At 37.9% G+C, this 19,840-nt stretch overlaps 1 protein-coding gene across 2 annotated transcripts in view; it reads left to right on the top strand.

Annotated features, from left to right (window-relative positions):
- Positions 1–16,766, top strand: part of LOC131685561 (uncharacterized) — a 31,255-nt gene extending 14,489 nt beyond the window's left edge. For both annotated transcript variants that reach the window (XM_058969370.1, XM_058969369.1), the window contains one exon: positions 9,478–16,766. In XM_058969370.1, coding sequence (XP_058825353.1) covers positions 9,478–10,521 — 1,044 coding nt within the window. In that variant the 3' untranslated portion in view covers positions 10,522–16,766. The remainder of the gene's footprint in view (positions 1–9,477) is intronic.
- Positions 16,767–19,840: the final 3,074 nt, after the last annotated feature.

Here is a 19,840-nt window from a genome sequence, read left to right as displayed (position 1 = left end):
AACATACCTAATTTGTATGTAGTTCGAAAACTTAACTGTTTTAGCTCGAGTTCATTATCTAAAATCGATTCTCAGATCACCGAGAATCTGGTGGCTACCACAAAACAGTGAAATCCATCATCAATATACTGCCGCTAGAAGCATAACTGTCCCATGTGTATAGGGATTCCTATAGCACATGGGACAGTTATGCTTCTAGCGGCAGTATAGGTGTCATTTGAAAGGGGGTGGTCATCAAAAGCCTGAAATTGATGATTGACGCCATTTTGAAAACCAGGATGGCGGTTTTCGGTTACTATAAAACAGTGAAAACTCTTGAGATATAAACTATGAAAACCATCATCAATATGGGTGGCATTTGAAAAGGGGTGTCAGTAGAAGCCAAGATGGTGGCTTCCTATTGCTACAAAACAGTGAAAACGGTTGTATACCATTCCCCCGAAAGCCATTTCCCAGAAAGCTATTCCCCAGAATGTACCAATCCCTAGAAAACCATTATCCAGAATGCCCCATTCCCCAGAATGCCCCATTCCCCAGAAAAGTTATCGGTTCTATAGCCGCGCATAGAACAAGGGTAACTGAGCTTCAGGAATCAGAATATATTGGCTAAAATGGCACGTTCCCCGTATGTAGTCAGTATTTCATGCCTGAACTGAGCTTATAGGCATCATATTGTACATGAGTGCTGTTCAAAAGCCATTTTTGGCGAAATATTCGGCTGATATACAGCCTACTCCCACTTTTCTACCGCACCTATGGAGGAATGTCAAAACAATTTGTGTACTGGTTGAGAAAAAAAAACAAAATAAAAATGGAGGAGAAGTTGTTTTTCTTTCTTTCTATCTTTCATGATCTATCAGCCACATGTGTTTAACCTTTTTTCAATACAGCGTTTGATCCAGGCTCGAACATAAGCTTCTAGAAGCTATGGGATAAAGTTGTTCCAGTGCGCTTGCTGTTTGATTCATTTGGGCATTTGGTTATATGAATGATATTAAATCGAACGATTTTGATTAGAAGTTGATTTCACTCACTGACGAACAAAAGCATGGTTTTGTCCGTTTTTTTTTTCAAATTACCTCCTTTCCTACACAAAACTAAAATTTATTCATCGCAGTTTCCTATCATTTTACGGCCCAAAGATTTGATTCCCTTTAATTTGTTTATGACTCCTAAGCCGATAAGCTTTTTTTTGTGCTTACAAAGTGCGCCATCTCATATTTGTTTTGATTTGGACTTCATTGTTCTTGATTAATAGAAATGTCAACCATTAACGGCGTTATAACGGCATTGCTGACTACCGCTTACGGCTTACAACTACATGGTTTTTAGGCTCTAAAGTATAGCTTCATATACCCATATACGGTCTATTTTAATGCTTAATGTTCGTAATGCTTATAAACATTCGCAAAGCTTGTATACAACTTATAAACATTTGCAAAGCTGATATACAGCTTATAAACATTTGTGAAGTCCATATAAAGCTTATGAACATTGGACAGCTCTTATATAGTCAATATGCTGCTTACTTTAGTGCTTAGTGGTTTGCTGGGTCATTATTTGTGGTTATGCCAAAGGTTTACGCATACCTAAGGGACCATTCATAAATTACGTAACGCTTTTAGGGGGGGGGGGAGGGGGTACGACAAGTTGTGACAAGTTGTGACATAGGGGGGAGGGGGTGTTAACTAGATCGTTACGTAACATGTTTTCATCGAAGAAAACAATTTTTTTTCTTGGAATTTGTTACGTAACAGGGGAGGGGGGGATGGAAAAATTTGTGACAATTTGTTACATAGGGGGAGGGGGGGGGTCAATTTTGGGCAATTTTTGCGTTACGTAATTTATGAATGGTCCCTAATAAAAGGAACTTATGCGGTGTTAAGCTGCTGAAGATGTGCCGTCGAAAGCGGCGGCCTCTCGCAAGCAATCCTGTTATCCTCTCGTATAACCGGTCAACTCGAACATAGGACTTGGTTCCTTCTTTCAAACATGAGCAGTTCTTTGAATTTGTACGCCAAGTAACTCTTGCACGCAAACTTGTGATCTTTTCGTCTGCCCGGTTTATTCAAACATATATGTTGATTCCTTTTTTGGAGCTTTGGTTGAATTCATATTAAAATGAATGCATATTTTGACAAATGGGTTCGTGGGTTTTTAGAGCATTTATCTTTCTTTTGTATTGGGAATGTTTCGTACACAAATGTACGATCCACCCGATTGCTCGGTTTACTCAAACAGGTTGCACTAAATACATTTGAAACTATTTTCATACCTTACGCCAAATGGTACTTATACCACAGAGTTACAGACATAATACTCGACAACAATTATTCGTCAATGTTACTGATCACTTTGAATTTAATATATTACTAGTTGGGACTGTCGCATTTCCGATTATGGCGCCACTGACATATGCACAAGTATACGGGGGATATACCAATTGCTCCTGGGCCTGAGGGTTGACTAATTTGTAAATGAGTTGTTGGAACCGTTTATAAAAGGTGTAGCTAGTGTTTTGGCCGAATTGGTACAACGACATTTTTGCGAGGAGCCGCCGCTTTCGACGGCTTATCCGTACCAGCTTAACATCGTGCATCATGCATCAGTACCTTGACTTAGGTAATGTAGAAAGTTTTGGTTTCGCCAAATAACCTTACTTACATAACACTGTTTCATTCTTTTGGATCCTAGGAAGGGGGCTACCGCTTTCTATGGTTGTTGTTAAATGGCACTGAAAAACACACCTGTACTGTATTTTGCGATTTGTCCTATATGTATGTTTATATTATTAAAAGAAAAGTAAAAATATTGCTATAGTCTAATGCTGCTACCAGTGCACCTTTCGAGAGGAGCAATATGGCCAACATACTGAAAAAATGTTTTGATTTTCATTAAAATAATTTCCCACTTCAAAAAAAATGTCTGGGAAATGGTTATAACTGTGGAATGAACTTATGAGCATTGGTTCATTCTGGATATGGTTTTCTGGAGAATGGTTCTTTCTGGGGAAAACACTTCGGTATTTTAGTTTCTGTGGAATGGTTTTTCGGGAAAGTCAGCTATTCTTTATTTAAATTCGGAATAAATAATGTCATCCTAACTTCCGGTTTCAACACAATGCAAATCATTTCAAATGTGACCGAATCGAAGAATGTCGTTCGATGGAAGTGGGAACGATTACCGTCGTGATTCGCTGGTTGGGTCACAGCCTTGTCCAACTAACGAATTTGATTCGCTAGTTAGACGAAACGAAATGGCGGCTAGGCGTGTTAAAATACATGCTGGCGAGCGGTAGGCTATTGAAACATTGTTCTAGGCAACCCGCCAGCAACCCACCCTGATAGTGTGGGGACCGACTTAGAAGTGTCAAAAACTCTCCAAAAGAGATGCTGGCAGTGTAAATGCATTTGTTCACGTCTATTGGCTCTTAAACGTGAAAATTTTTCGCTCGATGCGCCAACTAGATTTCTTGCATTTATGATATAGGATGGTTCTTCTATTTTAATTGTTTTAAAATAAATATCACATAGTTTCACCGAAAGTTTGATTACAGATGATAAGAAAACACTCGTTCTTTCGTTTGACATCAAAATATTCAGTTGAACTCAATATTTTATTGCGAATTATTGAGATCCGGAATTATTTTTGTATTGTTGAGGTTAGATTGGTTGTTTTAGATATGGAAAATGTTTGGCTAGAAATTGAATTTATCGGTGGATAACCTCTACTGCCAACACCTGCACTCTTTAATCCAGTGATTTTTGCCCACCATCGCGTTTTCTATCGAAATTTCAATATCTGAATTTCATTTTAGTATAAATTGAAACCGGATGAACGAATTTTTAGTGATGTAACAAGAAATTTACCATCTGGATATTTTTCAGAGGTAGGAAACATATTTTCTTCATCAATATTACTTTTCATTAGAAGAAATAACATTTAATTATAATATTGATTGAATTTATAAAATTCAGAATTTACTTTCCAATGTGTTTTGACAAATGAAAATAAAAACATCATCATTGCACTCCCGTGCCATCTGGCGGTCGACATCCAGCGTTAGATCACGAATAAACATTGTCAGATTGATTGTCAAAGTAAATTTGACACGAGATTTTGACGTTCAGACGCTCTTTAGTTGGACAATGATCCAACCAGCGGAGGTCCAATTAAAAAGCGGTCCAGTTAAAAAAAGTCCAACCAGCGAATCACGACTGTAGTACGTTTGAAAAGATCAAACCAATGAAAAAAAAGTTAAACTTTTCTGGGGAATGACTTTCTGGGAGATGGTGCATTCTGGGGTATGGAATTCTGGGGAATGGTACATTCTGGGAAATGACTTTCTGGGGAATAGTATATTCTGGGGGACGATATTCTGGGGAGTGGAATTCTGGGGAATGGCTTTCTGGGGAATGATTTTCGGGGGAATAGTATACAATCGTGAAAACCATTATGAAAATGGGTGTCATTTGAATGGAGAGTAGAAGACCGAAATAGGTTATTGATGGAATTTTGTAAACCAAGCTGGCGATTTCCGCTTACTACAAAACAGCGAAAAGTATCATCAATAGGAATCAAATGGGGGGGGGGGGGATCAGAAGAAGACAGAAAGTGATTTTTGACGGCATTTCGAATATCAATATGCTTCCGGTTACCATGAAACATTGTAAACTCTCATTAATACGGGTGTCATTTGAAAGGGGTTGGTAAGTAGATGTGGTGGTGGTTATGGTACTACCACCTATTGTAGTAGGAGTACCCTCCGTAGCACTGAGCAGTCCTTCCACGACAATGTGTTCAGGCATTTCTCAATGACCATACTCAGAATGTTACTGTATGTAGGGCCAAAAACGAATTGGGTGATCGGTAAGCAATTTCGCTCACACATACCACGGAAGTGTTCGAAAATCCATTTCCAATAACAAGATCATAAGCCAATCGCAATGCAGGCCATTGTAATAAATGATAGCCGATGATGTTGTTCGTGAGATAAAAGACCCAACGAATAATCAGGTTTTTATAACTTTTCGTTTAACAGTTATCTGTTAATCCTCCGATTGGTTTAATACCCGTTTGAAAAGTCTCGTTACAATCAGTGATATGCGTCGTTTTTGTAAAGTTCAAAGAGCCGTCAAGAAAAAAGAGATTTCTACATGCACATAGAGCGAGTAAAGGCGCTATAATCTAGGCTCATTAGCCAGGGCAGGGCAAAATACCTCTCTCCCATTTCAGGAGCTTAGGACCAAAGGAGTGACATTAACCCTCTCAGCCAAGTCACTCCCAACGATTTATCAGATCCCCATCAAATTGGAACGGTCGGTACGGTTGTCTACGTTTCTTCCTTATTCAAGGTTCAAAATAATTCGTTGATTTAATCATTCATTAAATGAATAATTTCATTGCCGTATAATTTTGAATCATCTTCATTTTGTACGCTGCACAGTTGGCCTGGTCGCTTTATTGATTGCGTCACATACCATATGTACCACAAACATTAGTATTGACAAAAAACATTGTAGGCGAATCTGGAACCGAAAGCCGCTATCATGGGTTTCAACATGGCTTCAATCATAAATTTCCGGTTTTTTTGCAGTCCGCCCGCTTTACAAGAAAATCATTATTGTAGTGTTTTGTGGTAACCGGAAGCATTCATCTTGGTTTTCAAAATGGCGTCAACAATCAATTTATGTCTTCTACTCATCACCCCCTTTCAAATGACACCCATATTGATGATAGTTTTCATTGTTTGTAGTGACCGAAAGCCGCCATCATGGTTTTCAAAATGGCGTCAATCATCGATTTCCGTTTTCTGTTGATCACCCGCTTTACGATGACACCATCATTGAAGATGGTTTTCACTGTTTGTGGTAACCGGAAACTGTCATGTTGGTTTTCCAAATGTCGTCAAAAATCAATTTCTGTCTTCTACTGACCACCTCCTTTCAGATGACACCCATATTGATGACGGTTTTCACTGTTCCTTTGGAAATGGCGTCTATCACCAAGTTCCGGTTTTTGCAGTCTACCCGCTTTACAAGGACACCATTATTGATGGTGGTTTGAAATATTTTGTGGTAATCGGAAGCCTCCATCTTGGTTGTCAAAATGGCGTCAAAAATTAATTTATGTCTTCTACTGATCACCCCCTTTTAAATTACATTCCCCTATTCTCACAGTCACGTCACTTAGTGACTAGAAGGAAATTTTATTTTAGTCACTAGGTGACGTGACTGTAAGGTTGTGCAAAACTCGGTAAAAGCAGCGAAAAACGCTGGGATTCGGTAGAACAAGATTAAGTGTGTATGTTTTGATCCAAAATTCCACATACATTTGATTAGGAGCTTGAACAAAGGTTTTCCGTGCTAGGAAAGAAGAACACCAGTTTGTCCGGGTACTTTGTGGTACTTTATTGTCTTAAACAAAAATAAAAGAATGATCGCATGGTCGTTCTAGGCGAGGATTTGTGAAGAATTTTTTGCCGGCGTCGGCGGTAAAACATGATGAGTTATGTTCTACACATAGACCATGCGGTAGACTTGGGCGCAACGCCCGACTCCTACTTAGCAGAAGGCAAAGAATTCTTCACATATCCTTTCGATCATGTCCATATGAGCCTGCCTAGTCCTAAAAAGAACCATTTTAAAGGAACCATCAAATTAACTCTTGTATGTGGGGTCCTGAAAAAGACCATTGGTGGAATCCTGAAAAGGACTATTTGTGGGATCCACAAACACGCGTTCTATGGAATGAAAAGTACTAAACTAACTAAGGGCTTTTAGTTTAGCAAAAATAACATGCAGAATGAAACAATTAGTCAGCTGCAAAGGTTTGCCATCTCTTCCAGCCGCGTGCTACTTACATCAGATAAATATTTCGAAATTAAAATAAACCACCTTTCCCTTCAGCAGCTAATATGAAATACTGGTAGCTTGAAACATGACATCAGCTTTTATCACTTTCGCACTGATAATGGAAGGACTGCCTTCATGCAGAATAACGAAAAAATATTTACGAACTCTTTTTGGCACGGCTTTCGCTAGTTGGCAGTGTTGCCACATCCTCCAATTTTCTGAAACATTGCAGAATTTTGGATTGTTTCCGAAATATTATTTTTAATGAATCACAGGTTTTCACCAATTTCAGCCTGGAAATGTACCTTTAAGTAGCTGTACATCTTTGTATTGTTTCGGAAGGATACATTTAAACAAATAACAGACTGTTGCAAATTTCGGATTGTCAATATACGCGCAAGCACCAAATAACGAATACAAACTGCGCAATTGGATTATCGCTGTCAATGATTGGAAATATTCAAATTTGTTCTTTATTGTTTGTTATAGCCCTTAAAAGGGCTTTTAATTTAACAATAATAACATGCAGAATGGAACAATTAGTCAGCTTCAACTGAGGTTTGCCAACTCTTCCAGTCGCGCGCTATTTACATCGGATCACCCCCAGCGGTAGTAGTGATTAAATGCAGCACTCATCGCAGCGTATTGTCAACATGCATGATTGCTACTGCTTACAGCCCGACGTTCGACGGGAGAATGAACTTGCTCGAGGAATAATATTCTTTAAATAGTCGAGGATGACGTCATTCATAGAAGCGTAGTGTGCAGGGTGCTCAAATCTGTCGTTATAGGCACGATGTTACTTGTCTGACAAAAAACCAACAACTGATTCAAACAGGCACGTGGCACATTTATTTATCACTTTTCGTATTCGTTTGAGTGACTAAGGTGCTCCATATTGACGGCTCTGTCGGGGATAAATTGACTGATGTATGGGAGTTTTCACGTTTTCCGAGATCTGTTCATTTTTGCTTGTTTTTCAATAGTGTGTTATTGAAATACAAAAACACTATTTCAGTTAATTCCAAATTGTTTGGTGATAACCAGACGAAAATCCGTTCATAAATAACAAAGTTATTAGCGTTCAAAATTGTGACGCAAAAACGTGCATCGTTTGATTTTAAATTTTAGAATGACACTCTGCCCCAGATAGTGCAGTATAGTGCCGAAGAAGTGCAGTAAGACATTTTCAATGTCAAAAATAAAATTTCGCTCCGAGCAACTTTTTTGTTCCCATTTAGCTCCCAGAACAACTCTGCAAATTTCGGTTTAACGTTTACATGGAATTTCGTATGGGGAAAACGTCCTTTGGAAATTATTTCTTCCAAGAGTCGTCCGTTATCTTCTAAAAATAAATGTCTGGAAATTTGACAAGGAAACAAAGTCTAGAAGACCACGAAACGGTCTAATGTTTGTGGAAAATGTTATTAAGCAAAAACCGATTGATGCCCTGAAGATTAATGAAAATTTTAGTTTTCATAGCATGACTGCTGCTGACGATCGAATTATATACAAAATTTTTAACTCTCTCTAATTATGTACAAAAGAAGCCTCAATTTATCCCTCAAAACTCTTGCGAAATGGCCAAACAGTATAGATAAATGATTTAGACACTTTAAGCGAAAATTAAAACAAAATTGCGTATAATTGGACAACCAAAAGCAGTGGTGCTAGAAAAAATTAATATTTTATCAATCGACAGAGCATCAATTGGTTTTAGCTTAATAACTTTTTTCTCAAGCGTCAGATCGTTTCGTAGTTTTCGAGACTTTGTTTCTTTGCTAAATTTCCTACAAAAGCCACATAACGATTTATTTTTAGGAAGCAATGGGCGACTCCTGGAGGAATTGATTTGTGAAAGCTAATTTTCCCATATAAAATCCCATGTAAACTTTAAACAGAGGGCGTAAAAATATAGTTTTAGGGATCGAGCTAAGAATTTGCACAGATGTTCTAAAAGGACCCAAATGGTACCCAAAAGTTGCTCGGAGCTGGAATCTGTTTTTTGACCCACCCTAGTGACCATAAGCTAGACAACCACTATTAACCTCTTCCACAACAGTTTGGTCTTACCCAAGCTGTAACGCTGGTGGCCTCGTGAAAACTGTTGAGAGCAGCTTGTAACGCCATTTGATTTTGCTCCAATTATATATGATCCAAGGCTATATATTTTGAATCTACCATCCAGCTTAGTTTTCATACCTGACTGACTGTTCTTCATTCACCCACCGACGATGTTATATAGTCAGCGATATTGTGTGAGGAGAACTCGTTGCCGTTTTTTTTCAAGGGGCTTTATGGAATTTCCAGAGGCTGGAATAAATTGAGCGATTCGGTTTTTTCACGGTTCGACGAAAGATGAAGTTGTACTGTTATTGTCTGTAGCTAGCTTTACGAGATTACAGATTATCTCATGAATCACAGACCCAACGATGTTTGATCTGCTCCAGCGTTGTAAAGGTCTCACTGGTAAACGGCTTGTTAACACTGCTCATCACTTTGAACTGGAACAAGTATTACTATAAGGAACGAATGTTTCTTTCAAACATATATAAACCCTGTTCAGTTTACCAATTTCACCGGTACACATTTCTGATACCTTCTTTCTTTCTACACTCACCAGAACTACCAGCTGAAACGCCACATGGAGATCCACGACAGCACCTACTACATGTGTCCGTACTGTGACCGGTCACCGTTGAAGGCAAAAACGTCGGTTCGCAAACACCTCAACACGGTCCACCCGGAACGGGCCCCTCCGAAGGAGGAGATGAACAAATTCATCTCCACACTGGTAGTCAAAGATGAGGAAATACTTCGTGAGCTGTACGCCAAAAATGAGCGTAAAATTAGAAACAAGTGTGCTAAGTTGCAGGCGAAGCAACTGCAACAGCAACAACAGCAGCAACATCAACAACAACATCAGCAGCATGTTTTGGACAACTGTGTCACTATAGTCGAACAGCAGTCACGTGTGATGCAGCAGGAGACGGTCGCCGAGATGACGAGGGTGGCACCGGATGAGATGCTGAATAGCTATCAGAACGACCGGCGTAGTGACCGTGTAAGTGAAAGTGATGAACGAAAGAGTAGTACAAACGGTAGCCATGAGATTAGGAATGATGAGATCAGTGGTTCGAAACGTAAGCCTATCGACGGGATCAATACAGCCGAGACCTTACGGCGAATCAGCGCCGGGGAGGAAGGTAAGAAAATACGACTCGTTGATGCACATGGACAGGAAGTGCGCTATGTTACAGCGACTACCGTTGGCAATGGTGCGCTGAAATATATGAGAAAGAAATCAATCGGTATGGGTGAGGGAAGCAGTAGTAGTATCCATGCGATGCATCCTCCAGGGAGCAGTGGTGGGCATAGCAACGGTACGCATAGCTCAACAGTTGATAACCAGATGATACTGGACAATCTGTTTGATACCATTTCGATTGAGAACTACGAGTTTGATGATAATACTTCGATCCAGTCGTACAATCTGATCGAGGAGCGGTTCAAAACGTCGTTCGATCAGATCCAGGAGAAACTGGATGCTGAACTGTCGTTCGACGAGGAGCAGCTCAAGTGGCAGAATAATCTGATGACGAACGATTCCTCGAATGAGATTGGCGATAAACTGCTCAATGTGGAAGAGAATATCATGCTGATATAATGAGGGGAGTGGACTGACGTGGGAGAGTAGGGATACGATAGATAGGAAGCGTTTCGGGAGATTATGTTACGCGGTGAATGGTCCAGCGGGATGTGCGCGGTTTAGATGTCGTTTTCGTTCTTACGTTCTGCATATTTATTTGCTGTAGCATAATTTTTTCCTCTAGCAATTAAGAGCAAGACTCAGATGCTTTTCTGTTCCGTTTCCGGCTTTTTCGTTTGTTTTATTGTAGCTTTATTTATTATCTACGTATATTTATTATAGGAATTACGTGTGTGTGCATGCAAGGGCGCGAGAAAGCGCTCGCTCTTTTGCTATTTAGGGCCAATATATTTACCTATTTCAAGTGAACACAAGCACAATGCTAAGATAAGTTATATTTATCTGCGTACATTTAAACCATCCTTTCCTTCGTTAGGATAAACCGCTCTATGGTTCTAAAGTGGCAGCTATGAGTTACACTGTTTAGGTACACACTGTAGGAGCGAAATTCAAGCACATATTAGGATACAGATAATTGTGGAAACCACTGCAATGATTTCGAATAGCACGCACAGTTTATCAAAAGCAGCGGGACCTGCGAGTTTTCATTGTACATTTATTTGGCAATTAAATCGTTGCTAGTCATTTGATTGATTTTCGTTCTGCTGGAATGAGTCCATACTGGTAGTGGGGTTGGGAATAAAAGATTTCACGAACCAGGGTAGGTTGTAGGGGCATTAATCAATTGCATTGAGTCTAGAAGGTTGGTGGAGACGCGTGGTTGCTTATTATAGTTGGTTTCATCGATGAGCATATAACAGAACACATGGAATTTGAACCTGTTTGATTTGAATCAAAACTGTCAGTAAAATCCTTCGGATAAAAATATTTATCATTCTTCGTGGTTATTGGCTGAAGATTAAGGGAGTGTCTAGCTAATTTTCCTTTCTTCATTACACATTTTTCTTTGTACTGCTTAGTCTCGAGCTCTTTTATCAGATGTTTTACGGTCACAATGAAGCATCTATTTATTGACGTTTCCTCAATTTGATATCACTGTTAGGGAATTCACGAATATCTTCCGGGCGCGTAATTTCAAAGCAAAAACTTTTTTCTTTTTTATTGGTAGGGCAATTGTTATTTTTGCATTGTTCCATTTTTTGTATTTGTATTTGTTTATTAACAACTTTTCGACAACCTATCAGCATACTCCTTAACTCAGGTCAAAGAAGCAACATTTTGAATGCTGATTATTGTTTAAATTTACTGGGTTGAGAGGTGAATCTAGTTTTAAGAAAAACTAGCAGTTTGAGTTTATGTTATTTCAAATGAGTTTTTCAATGTGGCGTCGTAAACTATTCCAATAAGGGACCATTCATAAATTACGGGCCGCAAAAATTGTCCAAAATTGACTCCCTCCTCCCCCCATGTAACAAATTGTCAAAAATTTCGCTATCTCCCTCCCCTATTACGTAACAAATTCCTTGAAAAAAATGGTTCCGGAATGGTTTGACTCGGTAGAGGTATAACCGCTGTCAATTCATTCGAACGCAGCCACTAAAAACATGAAGGTAGTAGCGCACCTCGTGAGGATATCCCAACTACCTTCGAAAACGCTAGAGATTTTTACACAAGTTGAATGCTGAAGATGGACGTCTCTTCTATGTGCTAAAAGGCCTCAGATATCAGAAGGCTTTTGCCACTTGACGTTGTATGTATTGTAATTGTGTGAGGTAGTGAGCCCGCTCTTGATGCCCACGATGCATGTGTTCCAGAATGTAATCAATTCGGTTGATCTCCGTGGAATGCACGAAGCTATCGATTCGTAATTGGTAGTTGAATGGTAAATCCTGCCCCATCGATATGTGGTGTACCGCTACATGTCCTAATATCGTGAGGTTAAGAACGTTTCAAGTAAAAAGTGAGTCTAAAAATTTAAATTTTCGATAAATGGTTGTGACTATCGCGTTAGCTCACTTCAAATAAAATATATTTTATATGAAAATAAAAGTTATCCAGCTGTTTAGTGCCACAATGGCGGTCTAAATTGTTAAGTTCGTAATACGTTTAATTGACCTTTTTTGACAATAATCGTTTACGCCAGCTTGACAGCAACGCCCAGTTGAAGATGTCGGGCGTTCATTGAATAAACATCCAACGCATTGGACTAATGTAGGATGACTTAATCTCACTGGGCGGTTGACGTAAACGATTATTGTCAAAAAAGATCCATTAAACGTATTACGAACTGAATATTTTAGGGTGCCATTATGGCACGTAAAAAGTTGGACACTGCTCATTGCTATAAACCCTTGAAAAAAATCATTGACGACGACATGTCAATACGCCTAATACCGCGCACCTCAGAGGAATGATTTCGAATACTGCGCAAAATAATTCCTAATATCATGTACCATAAAATAAACTAAACACTGGTGTAAATAAGGGAATTTCAGTGAAAACTAATAGAATTTATTGCAGAATTGTTTTCTCATCATATTTTTTCTTCAGTTTTAGGCGATTAGATTTCAGCTGAGCCTTTTTGTTAGCTTGAACTTTTGTATTGATTGTTCGTTCAGTTTTTTTTCTTTCCTTTTCCTTCAACTCAGTCATTTTAAATTTCTCGATATTCTCCAGGTACTCATCGGAAGCAACACGGGTTGCGACCGAGGGTGGATGCGGCTTCTACTTTCGTATTGATTTAGCTTTCAGTAACATTTTAGGAGGACAAAACACCTCACCCAATACGTTCAGATGCTCGGCTGGTCGATGAGATAGATCTAATGGTGTCGTTTCGACAAGTGATGTAAAAAAAATATGGAAAAATGGAATTTAAATGGCTGTGAACCATTTGGCGATTTTTTCAACTTTTAGTTAAAATTTGACAGTTTTTAAGTTATTTTCTCTCGAATGGTAAAATTTAACCGAGAGAGCGATCCATTTCAAAAGTTGACATTTGCATAGTTATTGTAGAATTGACAGCTACGATGACCACAAATTGGTAGAGGTGTGAACATTTGTCTATATTTTAAAATTAGTTTTTTTTCTTATTACATCATGTATGACAGTCATAACCTCGAAACGTGAACATCCACGTCATGAAATAACCTAAACAAATCTTGACACAACACGTTGCCTATTCCATCTTTATCCCTTTATTTTGTTTTGAAAAATATTGACAACCTCAATCAGGTACAGAAAATGTTTCCACCTTTTTATTCTGCACCATGGGCAACATTTTAACTATCGAGCTGTGAAATTTAACTATCGCTCTGTCAATTTTTACCATGCTCCAGAGCAGGGTTATTTTGCAAATAACATTCAGTGTCAGATTTTAATCAAAAGTTAAAAATTTCGCCAAATGGTTCACAGCTTTAGATTATGAAAATGCGCAGTTAAAATTTTTTCCGATCCTAGTATGAACTTGTCTTCCATCTACGAACTACGTCTCGAGTTGGAATAGTGTGGACAGTTCACGTTAAAAATTTGCTTTTGATATTTTATAACATCCTCTAGCTGATTCTCCTTTATAAAAGATATTATTCCTCCAATCCTCTTGATTTGCTCGGACCCTACATTGGCTCTACTTTTCGGCGATGAGCACGCGACCTCGCGCGAAATATTCGGGTGACGTTTCAAAAAACCAGTGACCCATCGCAGTCCAAGAACTCCAGCTTTGAATGGGTTTTTAATCTTGGCTAATTTGATATATTTCGTAACAAAAGCTCGTGCCGTAACATGGTAAACTCGAATCGGTGACAACACCGTCGATCTCAACTTCATGCGCGTGCATGTTGACGCGGTAGTGCTTGTTTGCTTCGACCGAATTCAATGTGTATGATTTTAAATAAGAAATCGAAATTTTTGTAAAACGAATCTTGTTCAGCATGCATGTACCGATAAGCTGTTTTTTTTTCAAAAGAGTTTATTTATGTGCGAGTCTGGACCTGGTGTAAAGTGATAATTCAAACAATATGAATGAAGAGGCAGAAAAAATTAGGGGAAATATAATAAACCAAACTAAAAAAAATTGAGTCTGAAAAAATAGAAATTACACGAAGCTAGCGGTCTCTAAAAACCTGTGGTAAACATTTTTTTACTCAACGATTTATAGTCTAGAAACTCTAAACCCCTGCTTTTTTATTTTGATTATAGAGGTTTTAACTTTAGGGTCATACGCCCCTTCTTTATTCTGTTCGGCAGCTCAGTTCATTTGGAAATAAATTCGATGGTCAAGAAAAATGTTCAGAGCCCCATGAAAGATTTTAGTTTAAAAAAATTGTCCTCAGAAAATTTAGTATTTCAAGACTTTCATTTATCTCTGGTATCAAAATTTTTCATTTTTTTAAAACTCGTATTTTTGCGTTAACATCAGACCTCGATATTTCATGTATTTTGAAATCATTGGCATCAAAATGAAATTTCTGATTTCCAAAAAAGTCCTTGAGTTCTATTTTTAGTAAATTTTAGTAATTTTGTGACATTTTTTTTTAGGGAGACGAACCACTGCGACCAGTATTGCGATCTATTGATTTCACCCTTAATTAGATCATGAGACCTAATTAAGGATGAAATCTGTTTGATATGGCACCCCATTTTTAACACCGCAAAATTTTCCGTCACCAAAACGCTGCTTTTCTTGCCACAGGAACAGATCCCTTGCCAAACCATAATTTTTGTTTCCGTGAAAACAAACTTGAAGCTGCCAAGAATTTTTCTGTGAGCAGGACCCATTGACCTTCATTATGGCCGTCTTAAGACCTCTCGGGACGCCTGGGCACAATTGAACATAGCGGCCTCAATCATTTAATTGGTTCAAACAGATGAATAGTAGGATGGTTACCCCTGCCACTCTGAGACTCTTTCGAATTTGTGTGGGAAAAAATCCTCAAAATTTAGGAATTATATTATTAGATCGTTCCTTTTGCAATTTTGATGTGTTCAAGTTCATGTTTAAACACATGTTGTTTAAAAGTTCAAAAGGATCAAAAAACAACATTTTTGGTTCCGTGCCAGCCTAAGCTGGTCGGGTAATAGAGAAAGATGCTTAATTCGGCCATAACAGTGCCAGGCCTTCGTGACACCTCAAAAAAGAAGAATTTGGAGGGGTTTCGTCCGCAGAACGCTTACCAGATACAGATTTGTTGGCCATCGTTTTCTGTTTGTCTACAGCAGTGGTTTTCAACCGAGGGAGAATTCACCCCTAGGGGTAAATTAGACCATTGCAGGGGAGTGAATTATGTGGGGAATCGGTAACTTGTTACCCTAGCATTCTTCGGGTAACACTATAAAGAGTGAGAGTGCTCAAGAACAGATTTCTAATTGGAAAATTGTGGTTTTCATGCAACTGGAAATTTTTTTTCTGTTGGGGTAATTAAGCAAATTTTCAAAAAGGGGTGCATCATGAGAATCAATATTCGGAAAGGGGTACACTGAACGAAAAGGTCTACAGGGTTCGATCCCTTCTGAACTTTGTATATGTGGAGCTCAAAACATCATTTTAGTATCGCACTAAAGGGTTACAAACAATCGAATGTACCATTTTTCTCGAATACAGTGCGTCTATGCGTAAAGACGGTAATGATCTTCGTCAGTATCAGGTCGGATTTTGGTAACATTGGTAGCACATTTCGGAGAGGGATTTGCCGACAGTGAAGCGGTAAATTTTCAGTTTATTCGCCAAACCATTGTCAGTCTTGAACAGTTCGTCACAAAAAAGTTTTATTCACCTATGAAGCTTTTTACTTGCATGTAAAACGAAGAAAAGCAACCTGGCGCTGATAACGCACCCGAGCCGAAGCTACAACAATAAGTTAAGCAAATGAGTTGCCTGTTGTTCTATACATTCCCAGCGTGGATGGCTCTTCTCAAATGGCTCGTGCTTTCGTCAAACAATTCTATTTAGATATTTTTCAGCAATACAATGAATAGGGGAACTATGGGTAAAACGGACAGCTTGGGTAAGACGGACATATGGTTATTTTAGGCATATAGCATATAAAGTTCAATTGCATTATATGAGTACTCTTTCTTTATGGATATCCTTGAATTATGAAGCACGCAGTAGGCCTTGAATATTGTTAAAGGCGAAAGAATTAAGTAAACATTGATAATCAGTAGTGCATCTTCGTGCGGAAGTAATTTTTACGTCTCTGATTTTAAGGTTTATCGAGGAAAAAATCAATTTTTTCGCAGATTTGTTCTTGTATTTCGATAATGTAACTCTTAAATGACATCTTCGTGGAAAATAACAGGTAAGTTCTTATACGAGTAAATAAGTGCGCGCGTTTAAAAAATATGTGTACTGGTGGGGCAAGACGGACAGTCTTGATTAATTCTATTGATTCATCCTTATATGAATGTCTCGCGTGTAGAAACGAAATTCTAGCAGTCAAACGTGGAGAACCATCCAGTTAGCTGAAGTCTCACATGTAGTTGACTGCAAGATGTACGTTAATGTGACCGAGACTGAATACGGAATTTCTAGGACCTGGAAAAGGTAGAAGACTTTGTGCAGGTCCCATATTCTGGCATTGTGTAATCGAGGAACTGATGTTACCAATTGCGTATTTAATATGTAACTTTCCAGTTTTGTATAAATGATTTGACTGATCATTAGAACTGATTGTATAGCCTCTTTATGAAAACGGAAAAAACGATATTAGAAAATACATCATTTGCTTCAAATTTAAATTGAACCACAAAACGTTATTTTTCACCTCGAATTGAACATATATATTAAGAAGAACCACAAACTATCCAAAACATCCGTTAGAAACAGTAAATTTTAATATTTTGTATTGTGATCATCCTTCCGTTGACTTGTCCGTCTTACCCCCATCATATGTCCGTTTCACCCGCAGTCTGGAAAAAGTGCAGATATTTCTTTGTTTTCTATTTCTTTCAAAAAAGATACTTGTTGATTTTTGTAACATAATCCCTCTGGGCACTCGAAAGCCAACATATGGAGCTACAACATAGAGTATTTCATGTTGGCAAAAACATGATTTTACTATGTTTTATTTGAGTATAACCTTAACATGTCCGTCTTACCCCCAGTTCCCCTACTTGGATTATCCACATTTATCACTTTTTGGATATCTGAAATTTGGCTGGCGTTTACTGGGAGGTTGATATCACTGCCATACTACTCCGAACAAACCCAACCTAGAGGCCATGTGGCATCCGGTGACAGAAGCCAAGAATTGATTCGCTGCGTTCCTACTCTCATGTTGCAAAAAGTGACAAAAAGGACCCCCTTTTTCATTTCATGCATCTTCTAGACTTTCTAATTTCGTGTATTAAAATAGTAAATTATTTCATATCATTCTTTTTATCTACTCGTAGAAAACTAGCATGCTTTCTAGTAGTTAGAATAATAATAAACGATGCGTGCGTAAGTCATGAAAGTAAAGTTTGCATTTACAGTTATGCTCATTTTGGGCCACTCAAAATTATTTCACACTTTGGCTACTCTGTGACAACAGCAATCAGCAACTGTCGCAGGAGTGGACGAATTTTCACATGCTTGTTTACTTGTTCCTTTAGCAACACTGGGCATAATGAAAATTTTACATAATAATTTTTGTCTGCAGGACTTTATTGGACATGTTTTTTATTTCATTTTGTTAGAACATGCACCTGCAAATGCAGTCTGCTACCAGTATGGAAACAATACAACCAGGGCACAGCTCACAACACTGTCTTCCCAGTATACCTAGTACAGTCTCTGAGTAGAAGTTTTGTCACATTCAAACAGCTACAAATGTAGACATATTTGGAAAATCAACATAAAACTTCGCAAAAACTATAATTCAGTGTATATCGAAGCATCGTTTCTGGCAAATGTCTTGAAAACCGGGTTGACTGCAGTAACAGTAACAATTTAGGTTTTATAGCACTCTACAAGTGCAATCTAAGTTTTATGAGCAGCTATAAAACTATTATAAAACCACAATTGTTACTAGGGTGGTTATATATGCTGTCATCGCATATCCCTTAGGATTACTATAACCGTTTCGGAATCTGACTATCTGTCAGTGCCATTTCAATCCAGCACGAGTCCTGTAAATGGCCCTCGTTCGAGAAGGATTCGTAGATTTTTCTCGTGTTGAGTGCATTTGACAGGTCTCGAGCTTGATTGGAATGACACTGACAGATAAGCTTGAGCTTGTGCGACCACTCCTGGCTGCTACTCCGTTATCGATCGGGACTAGCTGAAGTTGCACAGGGAATCAGTAGATAATTATGCTTGGGAGTAGCAAAACATCTTTCAATGTGCAACTCCTGGTAATCCTGAAGTGTTTTTTGGCTAGGCCCGAACGTAGATCGCGGAAGGAAAGAAAAGGAATGGTTAGTCCGATACTTGCTTTTGCTAGAGGTCGTATATACTACTGCGCACTCCACAAGTATTACGGGAGGAGGATATTTTTGTTAGTAAGAATATAGAAGTTAGATCTACTTTTTATTTACCGACGTCAGAGAGGTGATTCCACTACCTGGACTAGATATCGATCCACCAGTTTCATGAACCGGCGACCAACGGCTTTACTTCCCTTCCGAAGGAAGACGTGACCACAGATTTTTTCACTTCAGAAAAATCTCAACGACCTCGGCTGGAATTTAACCCAGGCCAACTGGAATGAGTGGCGGTCACGCTTACCACTCAACCACCGGCGCCGTCTTTATGAATTTTATGAATTCTACAAAATTTATAAAATCTATAAATACTATAAAATCTATAAAATCTATAAATTCTATAAATTCTATAAAATCTATAAAATCTATAAAATCTATAAAATCTATAAAATCTATAAAATCTATAAAATCTATAATATCTATAAAATCTATAATATCTATAAAATCTATAATATCTATAAAATCTATAAAATCTATAAAATCTATAAAATCTATAAAATCTATAAAATCTATAAAATCTATAAAATCTATAAAATCTATAAAATCAATAAAATCAATAAAATCTATAAAATCTATAAAATCTATAAAAGCTATGAAATCTATGAAATCTATGAAATCTATAAAATCTATGAAATCTATGAAATCTATGAAATCTATGAAATCTATGAAATCTATGAAATCTATGAAATCTATGAAATCTATGAAATCTATGAAATCTATGAAATCTATGAAATCTATGAAATCTATGAAATCTATGAAATCTATGAAATCTATGAAATCTATGAAATCTATGAAATCTATGAAATCTATGAAATCTATGAAATCTATGAAATCTATGAAATCTATGAAATCTATGAAATCTATGAAATCTATGAAATCTATGAAATCTATGAAATCTATGAAATCTATGAAATCTATG

This window comes from Topomyia yanbarensis, chromosome 2, assembly GCF_030247195.1.
Source record: "Topomyia yanbarensis strain Yona2022 chromosome 2, ASM3024719v1, whole genome shotgun sequence".
Classification (NCBI taxonomy): Eukaryota; Metazoa; Arthropoda; class Insecta; order Diptera; family Culicidae; genus Topomyia; species Topomyia yanbarensis.
This window is presented reverse-complemented; position numbering and strand designations above follow the sequence as displayed.